General features: G+C 34.0%; 1 protein-coding gene across 2 annotated transcripts; it reads right to left on the bottom strand.

Moving 5' to 3' along the window:
* On the bottom strand, positions 395 to 11,256 carry LOC105163723. 2 transcript variants are annotated; one of them, XM_011082166.2, is made up of 10 exons: positions 10,866 to 11,256; positions 6,403 to 6,625; positions 6,167 to 6,219; positions 5,974 to 6,010; positions 5,445 to 5,516; positions 4,885 to 4,989; positions 4,338 to 4,494; positions 4,124 to 4,200; positions 1,322 to 1,383; positions 395 to 709 (listed from the first exon to the last, which is right to left on the bottom strand). In XM_011082166.2, exons 1-10 carry the CDS (start codon positions 10,973 to 10,975, stop codon positions 655 to 657), a joined length of 951 nt encoding a protein of 316 aa, XP_011080468.1. In that variant the 5' UTR covers positions 10,976 to 11,256; the 3' UTR covers positions 395 to 654. The 2 variants fall into 2 exon arrangements, with proteins under 2 accessions (XP_011080468.1, XP_020550743.1); XM_020695084.1 differs by lacking the exon at positions 395 to 709 and adding an exon at positions 765 to 792.

Raw genomic sequence — 12,382 nt, 5'->3', positions numbered from 1 at the left:
AGAGAAAGAAAAAAGACAGCAACAAAATACAAATTTCAAGAGATGACGAAGAGACAGGCAAAACAGTTTGGTGAAAAATGGAAAAAAATAACAACCGCAAGAAGTCCTAGAAAAATTGATGAAGAATTCTTTAAGCAAATACATAATAGAATCATGAACTATTTATTTAATTATATTGTTGTTTAATTTTTAAATTTTTATTACATTAGAAACTCCTATAAATTTAACAAATCATATCATTATTGCATAGTGAAAGTATAGTATACTTTTATGAACGGAAGTAGTATTATTTTTTGAATAATATACTTTCACCTATAAAATATCATGTATTGCTTCAATTTTACTCACAAGAAATATAAAATTGAATTATAGATGCAATATAAATCATGTGCAATAAAAGTGCTACTTGTCAATTATAACTGGTCAAAAATTTTGAACATAGCATCAAGATATCATATAACTTAAACACACTTTACATCAAATGATCATTTGAGCCTTTGTTACATCAAATAAAATGTATCATCTCCCTAAGATAATTATCAATATCATAGTAAACATACATTCTAATATAAACAGTCCTGTTCTCATCTTTGTTTAGCATATACTGATGATTTTACTTACTCAAGAACATATATAGAGTTCGTGGTGCGTCTTTTACGTGGTAGCGCTGATCTTCAGACGCTTTTGTGATGAAGACAGAATCTTGCACCTGAACCAATTATGTTCTCAAGAACCATTCAAGGGTTACCAGTTCCAGTAGAAAACAGAGCAAGAGCGATTCAAGGTTTTGCTCTGAATCATCATCATGACCCAATAAAGGAGGAGAAAATAATGAGCCTTCAGACTCCAGAAACATGCACAAATGTGCAATTCAAGTGCAGTTTTCCATGTCAAGCCATAAATGTGCAATTCAAGTGCAGTTTTCCATGTCAAGCCACATTGTTCTGTGTGACTACTGTATCAAATTTCTCTCGATCAAGACAAGGGATTTCTCAGGTTTTTATCGATCAGAAATGAATAAGATCATAACTTCTATGTGGATACTATATAAATTATGTTACTCTGGGTACAACAGAATGCAAGCCTCTAGTATATACGTCGTTCCCTATTTGAACTCTCTAATTCATGTGCAGTAAACAAATATACAATTGACATTTCCACTTTGCTCACTGTTTGTAAACACTTTACCCATGAATTATCGAACAAATACAGATACACAAGTTACGATTTCATGAATATATTATGAGGTGTAATATTAACAGTGTCATTTCATGCCATCTTTGGGCACAACATGTGGCACCATTATCAAATCACAACTTACAATTCCATAGACATGAGTATCCTCTGATCTTTTGAAGTAGGAGATGAAGCTGCCTCGACAACCTGCATGGAGTAAACATGGAGGTACAAAGACATTACTCAATTTACAATTATCATTATGAACGAACTTATCAAGCCCAGGAATGCGAAAATGCTTGAAAGGTGACATAATGAAATTAAATGATAAAGTCAGCAATATTGGTATGTCAAATGATATGGGCCTCTACAGGTTTTTCAAACCATGTTAACCATCCAACTAAGTAAACTTTATTGAAGGAATTATGAAACCCTGAAAGTATTTTAGTTCCAGACTCAGATGGAGTTTTGGACTTGGAAGCCACTAATTGTGTTTTCACCAGATAACATATCTCAAAGACCATATAGGAAAACCCATTTACCATATAGGAGAACTCCTTTCATAGATGGACTCCTCAATAGGTGCCGAACAATATAGTTTCATTTCAACACCTGGTTTTTAATCCCACTCAGTATAGTACAGTTTTTAAGAGATGGGAGACACCAGTGGAATACCTTAAAAGAGAGTCGAAGGAAGAGAACTAGAGAGCAGGAGTCCGAAAAAATTCAAGGGAAGAATTACAATAACACCCCCTATAAAATGGCCAAAATACAAAAATAACACGTCCTTGTATAATTAGTCGACTCCGTATCAATCAAGAAGTAGCTAGAAAGAATGAAAAGACTTACATGCTGTTCAAAATTCTACTCCTATGTTTGAAATTTTCAAATTAAATCGTTTTTCCCCTTTTTTTATTTCTCCCAACAAAACATGTCTTCTATCTTTCTTCTCCTGTATATTTATTATATATTGTTTACAAATTATTAATTAAACTAATAACCAAATGATTAAATAAAATATATTTTAAGTTCTATTTAATTGTATTACATCTCAAAGAAAAGGAAAAGAATGAGAAGATAATAAATAAGAAGTAAAATAACCAAAAATAAGGAAATAGAACAATTAGAAACATCTTTTGAAGTAAAATATTTAAGATACACTGAATACAAGAAAAGTTGCATTGATGGTATTAAAATATAGCAATTAATCTCTTTTTTTTTTCACTTGAAAAAGAATTTATTTATAGAACTTCCAATGTTACAAAATTATAATTTTGTTCAAAATCCATCGACACTAAAAATAAGTATAGTAATATGTTCTGAAATACTGAACGAATTAAATTGGAATATTAGGTTTTGGGAAAGTATTAGATTAGACTGCATAAATTCTATAATCATATAAATACACCATCTTATATGGAGAGGTATTTTTATCCAAATAATAGTCAAACTCTAAACCAAAAAAGTCCAGGGATAAATTAAAATTTTCTTTTGTTATTGGTGGTGACATTAGCACTTTCTGGACCCAAACATGTCAAATGGGATATCAGTTGCAAGGCAAGATTTAGTCATAGTAGGTACGAGTGCAATTATTCAAACATCAATCATTTGTGTATTTTGACCACTCTGCAGGACCTGCCAGTGTAATTATCTCAACAAGGGAAGATATAAGCATATCTACAAAATCAAGAAAAAGAAAATAAACCTCACATTTAGGGTTTGGAAAGAAAACCTGAAGCTTCAAGCAAGAAAACAACCCTCATGAAAGCAAGAGAAGTATAGCCAGAAAAAGGCAAGTGACTACTGAATGTTAAAAAACACATATGTCATGAGAAGATTACTTGGATGGACAAAAAGGTTCGAGCAACAATCACCATGATTCAACCAGATATAATGGCAATTGCCAAAATAATTATCCGAGTATCTAGATAAGCATGGGTTCCAGGACTATTAGTTTTTAGCTCAGGCAAGGTCAACCATCAAGAGTGGCTTGAAGTCAAGGAGGCTAACAATTCAAAACAATGAGGTGAAAATGAAAATGCAAACAAAAACAAACAGATTTAGCCAAGCCAGTCCAGTGAAGCAGAAACCACATAAGAACCCTAGGATGTATATCCATCCTGCAGTTCTCTGAAAGTACATACAAGTGTCCCCCAGGGGGGCGAACATAAGATTATGGACAAAGTGATGAAACAATAAGGCAGGACATCTAACTGTATTATGAGTGAGAAGAATACTTAACCTCAGAGTATCACATGTAAGCCTCAATTTTTTCTCTCTAAATGGTAATTCATGGACCAGAGGATCTCTACATATTGTCTTAAGACTCAAGGATAGAGAATATGTACACATGGAACACAAATATTCAAACTGTCCACGATATATCAAGAGAACAGTGGAATATCATCATATACAAAGGATGACGCTGCAACAGCCAGATGGCCCAAATAGTAAAGGTCAAGAAGTAAAATGAACAATTAGTACTTCTCAACATCGTGGCCCCCATCATCATGTTTTTCTTCTTTGTCATCTCTTCACAGAGATATCTACATCTGTGAAGGCTCCTTAAATTGATGAGTACTCTCAGCAAAATGAGATACAAAATCAATCATTTTTGGCTAGTTAAAAGAAGATGGGTTTCTCGAGAAATATTGGCAACAAACGAGGAATGGAAAGGTCAGTAATGTCTAGATATATAGGAGTAAATGGAACAAGAATTCATGGAGAAGAAGGATGAAAATCAATAGGGTTGCATAGGCAGTGATCACCAAAGCAGCAACAGAAATTGGCATGGAAGAAATCTGGGCAAGGAGCAAGTTTTAAATCTCAAAAGTAAAGGAAAGTAAAAGGAGTGATCTTTTATAGATGAAATTATGAAAACAACACAGAGCTATACCATAACAATTGTACAGGTTTTCAGAATGTGCACACAAGTTGAGCAATTAACCTTAAAGCCAGTCTTTATGTAGAGATCCTGAGCAGGCTTGTTGTCTGCATTTACATGAACAAAGAGCTGCTTCATCCCTGGTTGCATAACCAAGAAAGAGGAGAAACGATATCTATTTCAGTATCCACAGAATTAGACAACAATATATGGAATACATGGGGTAACAGAAATAAGCAATATGGAGCGAAGAATATTGAAAGTCGAGATATCACACCTGCCATCATGGCTACTTCAGTAGCCAAGTATAACATGTTTGAAGCAATACCCTGGCGTCGAGCAAACTTTGCTACACAAACATTTGCAATATAAGCATATTTATGTGTATCAAAGGGCTCTGGGGTAGCCAAAACAGCAGACAGTTTCTTTATTTCCTGCAAATTAAAGAATAAACTTGTAAACAAAGCAATGGTCAGTTTCTCAGGAAATAAATAAAGTAATCTTGTCAAGTTGTTCAATTTATACTCATCCCAAAAATGTGATGCATGCAACTAACAAAATTAAATGGTGAAAAGCAAGAATTCTCTTTACAAACTTTTCCAGGCAAAATGTTGAATAATGCACACCAAATCAAATGTGAGAAGTAGCAAACACATAGTCACTTCCCAGGGTTTTTATATATATGTATATATATAGATACTTCCTAGGTTATAGTGCTGGTGGTCCACCACCACACTGTTCCAATAAGGAAGCTAAATTACACAGCAGTTAACATGTTATGCCATCTTTGCAATATGCAGCAGTTCACAAACTTGAGATTGTACCCCAGGATATGTTTCCCCTTGCAGAAACTGCCTAATACTTAGGTCCAACGTTCCCACTATACTGTTCAGGACTGTTCTTCTGACACTTCTATCTTCTTTCTTCATCTGCAACATAAAACCAAAAAAAAAAAAAATTACTAAAATTTGTGAACCACCAAAGTGAAACTGGAGTTGAAGTACTCTAACACTCATAATATTCAAGATTCTAAGCAATGGAACAAGTGCTCATTCAGCTATACACAAAGGACAAGGTTCTTAGGACATGGTTCCAGTGTCCAGCATACCATTATAGAGAGAGAAGGGGACACACACACACACACACACACACACACAGAGAACTTTCTCTAAACATGAATATTGCCAATTCCTGACTGCAGAATTTGAAATCTTATGACTTAAAAAGAGAACAAGCGACCGAGCTTGACAGTGAGAAAATACTTCTCAAAAACTTCAGCATAAGTATACTGGATGGATTAAAGAAACAATCTTGAGAAGTACAACTGTTAGAAAACTCAAATAGATTTGGACAAAGGAATGGAGCAAGAGTTCGGTATCCTTACTGCAACAAAACAATAGCAGTTCAATGAATTTCCCTCCTGTCCAAAACATCTTCGCTTCAAAGCATAGAACTCCTGCACATATAAGACGAATCAAGTTAAGAAAGTAATATTTCCTGAGACTAGATCATAAGGTTGCATGAAAAGTTAGTTACAGAATGAAGCATACTGGCAAAAGAAAAACAAAAATCATAAAGCTATTTGATGAAAACTCTGGAGGCAGCCATCTAAATCATGAGATAGAGGAATTATTATAATTATATCAGTAGCAACTGCACCATAAATGAAAAGCCAACAGAATTTGACACTAGTTCACCAACAGAAAGGAGCATCAACAGTCTGCAAGGTCAAGGTCGCATTCCAGGATGATCAGTAGGACCTATTAGATTTGCTATTCACTTAATGCTTATCACAGAATGAGGCAATACATATTTCATAGCCAATTTCTACGTCAACCGCAATAAGAAAAAAACTTAAGGGGATAGAGAAAGTGAACCTAGTGCACTGATCAATTCTTTCTACTGAAACTCACCTCTTCAGCATACTTCCTTTTATAACTGTCAACATGCCTGAAATATGGCACCGTTATTGAAGTAAGTAACTCACTCAAAAGATGACATTAATAGGGCACGAAAGAACAATCCCATAATATAAATGCTATTTTGCATCCAAGCGTAGGTTGAAGCAAAATTAAGCCTAAAAGGATATTAAATGCATATTATTACCTCATATAAGATAAGGACTCCCAATGGGCTTCTGCTCGGAGCCATGCCGCTGTCTGCCATTGTTAGTCAAACATGGAGACAAGAAATCTGAAGTTCTTTTAGAAAAATATGTGAACTAAGATATATACCAAGCATATAGAATACTTTCTTGTGTGTACATGCATGTCTATGCAGATGCACATGGTTAGGTGCATCTACATACATCATACGAGTAAGAAAAAAGGAGCAAAACCAACCCAATATTCTTCATCTAGTATAGCCTCACGAGCAACAAAACGACCAAAGTTCCTCCTTTGTAGTCCAGTACATTCCTTGTCAGTAAGCTGCAGCCGGTCAAATGAGAGGTCAGGCAGCTTTGAGCTCTCATTCCTAGAAGGAGCCAAGTACCTGATGCTTTGGTCATTGTTGCAATGAACTTCAAGATTCTTCCATCTATAGTACTGAGCAGGAAATGTCTCCCTGAGATGTTTGGCACCCAATGTAAAAAAGATGTCAAGTACAAGAGTTGAGTAATATCTGATCCACTAAGCAATAAGAGAGTCTATTTTACCAGTCATGTAAAAACCATTTCAAAACAACTTAATAACCAAATCATCATTCAGACTGCTGGACCAAACATCAGGTAAATTGAACTTGAGGGCAATATGAAATCACCAATCTACCTGAGATTAACCATCTTCATCCAGAATTGTAAAAACTTTGATGATGGAGAAAAATAGTTCAGTGTGATTTTTCGGCTTAGTAGCAGCCAAAAGTTTGTCTACCATAGTAAAGAGGGATGGAAATATCTTGAACCTTTGGAGACACGCAAGCAGTATCTGGTAACCAGAGTGCATAGGGTAGGATCTTATAAGTCCATATCATGGTACCATTAATTATACTAAAGCAAATTTGATATTCCAAATGCTCCTGACATCCTCAAAGATGTCTAGGTTTCTATTCTAATTTGTCCAATTGTTCTTGTCGTAATTTACAAAATTAATGTATTTATTTATTTGAATGCCTCTTATACTCTTCTATAAAATACAAAAGTATGATTGAATTAGAATGAACTTTATCATCTTTAATCTTAAAACCACCTTAAATATAGAAAATTTCTCTAACACCAACTTTCATTCCATATGTTTGGTAAAGCACCATTTATGCTTTTCATAGATAAAAATTGAGTTGTAATGAATGTAAATCATTCCCCTAAGAAAAGACTGAATCAACCACCACACACCATTAATGCTTTTCTTAGGTAAAAAGTTAAGTTCTAAGCGAATGTAAATCAATTTCCAAAAACGAAAGAGAGATGCATCAGCCTGCAAACAATATGCTCATTATTTTAAGGTTCATTAGTTAATTCAAATAAATACAGCCATATTGTATCAATTAATCAACCTATAACAAATAGAGAAAAGATTACAGATTAGGAGAAGAAAAAAGAGTCACTGTGGATACGACATAAAAGAAGAAAACTCACATATCCTCCTTCAAAGTGTTGCCAATTCTGGTCCCCATGGAAACAAATGAAAAAAGAAAAATGAAGGGATGGAAGCTTAAAGATACAAATGAACTGACACTCAATATACTGTATCTCGTCATCCTTGAAGATGATCAATTGCATCCTTCACAAAGTTGTCCTTCAAGTTCCAACTTGTACTTATTCGTATATGGGATTTTGTAATTATTGTCTACAAAATTCTGGTATACCTTGATCATATGTAATTGTAAGGACAAGAATACGGAATCGGGCGCCTCCATAGGCTATTCATCAAAATCTTTTTCAACTGCAATAACTAATTCATTAATCATTGATGGTGCTTCTTGGTGTTGCAGAAATTAAATTGCTCAAAAGAACCCAAGATTGAGTACATTGTGTCTGTCATATTAGATGGCTAATAACGTGATAAATGAACACAGGACCCTCTTTTCTAGCGGCTTCTAGAAAATCAACATTGTTTATATCAATTTGAGGTTCAGCATCATCTTGTTGGCTATAGATTGGACTCACACCAGTCTAGAGGCCATGCACTTAGAAATGCGGGCAAAAGGTTGTCAACTAAATCAAGTAAGAACAACAGGTTTAAGTTATGGTAGATCATATGTTTATATCGAAGGTTCCAACTATATATTTTACTGTTACTTTTGACAGGATCCTTTAAAGCAAACGGAAATATCCAAATCTTCCTAAAAACAGTTTGATGCATGCAGTACCAATCAAGAATGAGTTACTGCAGGCAAAAGCATGACCTTTTTTATAATCTTACTTTGGCACGTTAATGAAGGTTTAAGTTCTACGTGATGAAGATAATATTTCTCAACTGTCTTGGTTAAAAAACCATCAAAATAGACATAATTGTACATATCAACAAACTAGGTGATAGTGTGCAACATACCTTGATCTATCATTGACATAAAACACTCAACCTTGCTATTTTTTTCCCGTATCAAATGAGGTGAATGTGTTTGTATGGTTTAACTTTACCTCCTCTAACCCTCAATGCACTGCTGACTTTTTTCATATTCAATGCATTCGCCATTGATTATATATTTTTATGGTGACAGCGCAAGGAAATTTCTTTGATTTAATCATATTCAATCTCAACTCTTATACGCACTATATTTTTGGATAGCTTCAAAGATACATCAACTTAAGTACCTTAAGTGAACAAGCTCGTGCTCCATGCCAAATTCCAAAAATGGTTCTCAAAGAAATTGAAAATTAGCAACATCTTGGCAAAAGATCCATTTTTGGGGTAAGCATATTTGCTTCGCATCAATAGAGTCTGAATAACTAGTTGCCTTTGGTCATTGGTTAATTCTGTTTCCTAAGAGAGAGGGTAAGGTTTCTTTCATGCATGAAATTCCATTTAAATGGAGATTGACTAGTAAGGTAATGGTGTATATAGTTTGCTATTTTTAGTAATTACATATGACCACTGAAAATTTTTCAAAAATATATCTCAGACTGAAATTTGGTGCAACGCAACTTACTTTGTTGAAAAATGAGGCACCACTGATTTGTGTAGACATGAATTGACAACATTAAAATCCTTCAGATGATATGTCTGGGAAAATGCTTTTAAACCTAATTTGATCTTAACCAATTTAAAGTACCATTCCACATTATTAGACAAATTCCCTGTATAAATCTGCTTTGGTGAAGGCCAAAAATTATGCTTTGGTTATACTTATTGAATTAATTACCATATGAGTTTTCTTAAATGGGAAGTCTAGTTATTATACATCTACTTTTTATTTTCTTAATAAACTAAGGGTAATGTTGGAAGAAATAGGTATATTTTGCAATAATTCTATCTCCTACAGAAAAGGTTATACAAGACATTCTATGCAGGGGAGAGGGAGAATTGAATGCAATTGAATGCTGCTCATTTGACACCATACCAGCACTATATAGTGGTTTTGGGAAGTATGAATGGAGAACTTAACCAATTCCACCAAATTTAACACTACAAAGAACTGCTCCAAATTGGTACGAGTGCTCAAATTCTAAATTATGCCAGCATTTGCTCGTTATATATGATTTTATACTTGGATGAGCGTGGATATATCTGATACATCCATGCACTTAAACGTAATTTTGTTACTCTTTAGAGCATCCGATACCATATTTAATAAAAACCCCTTTGATCCTGCAGGTGACCAGGGCAAACTATTCAGAGAGGGAAAGAAACAAGCCACATTTGTTAAACCTGTTCTCCCTGGAATATAATATTTTCATTGAAATTGCTAAAAACATCGAGGCAACAGAAAAGGAAACCCCGACCTTACACCGACACAGTTGCCTCTGCACTTAGATTATGCTTGCAGAATGAAGTGGACAAACCAAGAAGGATATCTACTTCTTCATAACTTCCCTCGACTTAATGTTCATCGTCACAATTCCTATAAGGACTGTCTTGAAGGTTTCATCAGTGGAATCATTGTACTTTGATAGTTTCAGTTAACAGCATACTTCATAATATTGGTTTCTTCAATCAAGCAGTTAGGGTTATGTACAGCAACTTGCTCAACCCTCATCACTTTCTTCTTTCTCTAAAAGCATGTTAAAAGCATTCCCTTTAACTACAACCAATAATATTGGAAATCCAAGAACCTGAAATCTTTGAAGACATGAATTCCATTCCCAAAACAAAACAAATACAACCCATATAAACTTGCAGACAAAGAGCAAGATCAAACATGGCAACTCGAACTTGCTGATCTAAAACCAGGTGCTTATATTGTTTTATCTTGTGTAGCACTACCAAGAAGAATGCACAAATGAATATCATCACAAAGTCACGGAGAACAGATCAAGCAACAAAACATATAAAACAATGAATTCCTTTTTATATCTATTGCTTCATTATAGTTGTATTACCAACTAAGAAGGAAAAAAAAATTAATTGCCTCAGCAGATTCTTCTCTTTCTCTTTCTCTCTCCAGTCCCAACTAAAGATAAAGACTTCTACCTCCAACCCGGCGTCCATAAAAAGAAGCAAGACACCAACAACTATTACAACCAAAATTAACTAAACCCAAGCATAAACTATTAGCATTAATCAGAATAATAATCACATAAAACACTAAACCAGTCACAATAAACTCAAAACTTGTCAACTAAAATTAGCATCTAAACCCACTTTAACAAGCAAACATATACAGCTTCTGATACATATATATGCTCCATAATTACAGTTAAAAAGAATACCTAGTAAACATTCCGACGACAACCATATATTCGCGTTTGCCCGAGGAAGGCAACACGAATTGGCTTTCCGGAACTTTAAATTGAGGCAAGAAATTTCCCTTCAGCTCCATTGCTTCCACCTTATCTTGTTTCTGAACTTCTTCCTTTTCTCTCTCTCCCTCTCTCTCTTCCTTTTTTTCTTTTCCTTTTCCTGTCGCGTTACATGGGTGACAACCAAACCTGAATTCCGATCGACTCAGATTCTTGTACAGATTGTCATGTTGGCACCCAGAAACGAGAAGGAAAACCGAGGAATTGAATGCGAAAAGCGAGATTTGTTGAGTGAATTATAGGAAAATTTGGATTGCACTTGTGAATAAATACTACTCCCACAAATAGGAAAGATTGAAGGTCAACAACCCAACGGCCGGTTCATGATATATATCCACTCTTCGATAATATGGGTCCACGAATTAAACAACGACTTTGCGTCAAAGAGAGAACGCTGTCGCCTGTCGGCATTTCCTGTACCAAAAGTCGCATTTGTTATTCTTCTTTCTTTCTTTCTTTTTTTTCTTTTTCGTATTTTAAGAAGAAAAAGAAAACATGAACTCATGTAAACTTATACTTCATTTTTACAATAATGGTGGTATGTGAAGATAATTAAATTTATAAAATTATTAAATGTTTTTTCTTATATATCATATGAAAGTTAAAATACGATTATAAATTCCAAATTTAAATATTCGTTGAATATAAAAATACAATACTCAGATTAAAATCTGCATAATAAATTAACTAAGCTTAGTTTTGCGTATTGATAACAGACTGGTAAATAATAGAAAAGTCGAAAAAGGTGACAAAGTTAGAGGATTTGTTGATATAGATTTAGAATTCAGGATTGTGAATTTGTATTTGATTCTGAAATAAAATATTGATATCAACTAGTAGAATTTAACGACTTACAACTCATTTAAACACGTATTACTATTAAATAGTATTGAGAGAACATGAGATAAAAGAGTACGCTTGTATCAATAGAAACTCAGGCTATACAATTTTTGAAGTAGATCTGATGATGATATTTTAAACTGAAAAATAATTAAAATAGCTGCAAAAAAGCATGGCAGAATCTCAAGGATGATTTTTTCCCTGATCGCTCGGTTGCAGCATGTGTAGGGATTGCAACGAGGTGGCTGAGGCAGGTTTGCCAAAATACAGGATCGAGAACCTGCTTTATCCTGGACTCAGGACCCGCTCCGTCTTAGACTGGGGATTCATTAGGTTGGACCCAATTATTATTTTTAAAATATAAAAAAATATATTTTTTAAAGCAAATATTGCCACAATTTTTTTAAACACGACACAATAATATTGTTGACAGTTTTTTTTTGTTAATAAATTTATATGTGCATGGTTTAGGCATCTAGATTAAAACAATTTAAAATATGTGTTACTTATATATACATTAAAACACTTATAAACAATTTGTCTTTATAAAAATATTAAATTTATGTATTATATGTAAGTATAAATAA

The sequence above is a fragment of the Sesamum indicum genome, linkage group LG6, assembly GCF_000512975.1.
Source record: "Sesamum indicum cultivar Zhongzhi No. 13 linkage group LG6, S_indicum_v1.0, whole genome shotgun sequence".
NCBI classification, from domain to species: domain Eukaryota; kingdom Viridiplantae; phylum Streptophyta; class Magnoliopsida; order Lamiales; family Pedaliaceae; genus Sesamum; species Sesamum indicum.
The sequence above is the reverse complement of the archived record's forward strand: the minus strand, read 5'-3'. Positions and strand labels throughout refer to the sequence as shown.

Bases quoted from the DNA above. Each gene is read 5' to 3' on its own strand.
- LOC105163723 (XM_011082166.2), bottom strand. From the start codon at position 10,975: ATGGAGCTGAAGGGAAATTTCTTGCCTCAATTTAAAGTTCCGGAAAGC. The intron at 4,990-5,444 runs GTAAGGATACCG...TTTATGTTGCAG, and splicing joins ACTGCTATTGTTTTGTTGCA to ATGAAGAAAGAAGATAGAAG. The intron at 4,495-4,884 runs GTACAATCTCAA...TTTAATTTGCAG, and splicing joins AAGGGGAAACATATCCTGGG to GAAATAAAGAAACTGTCTGC.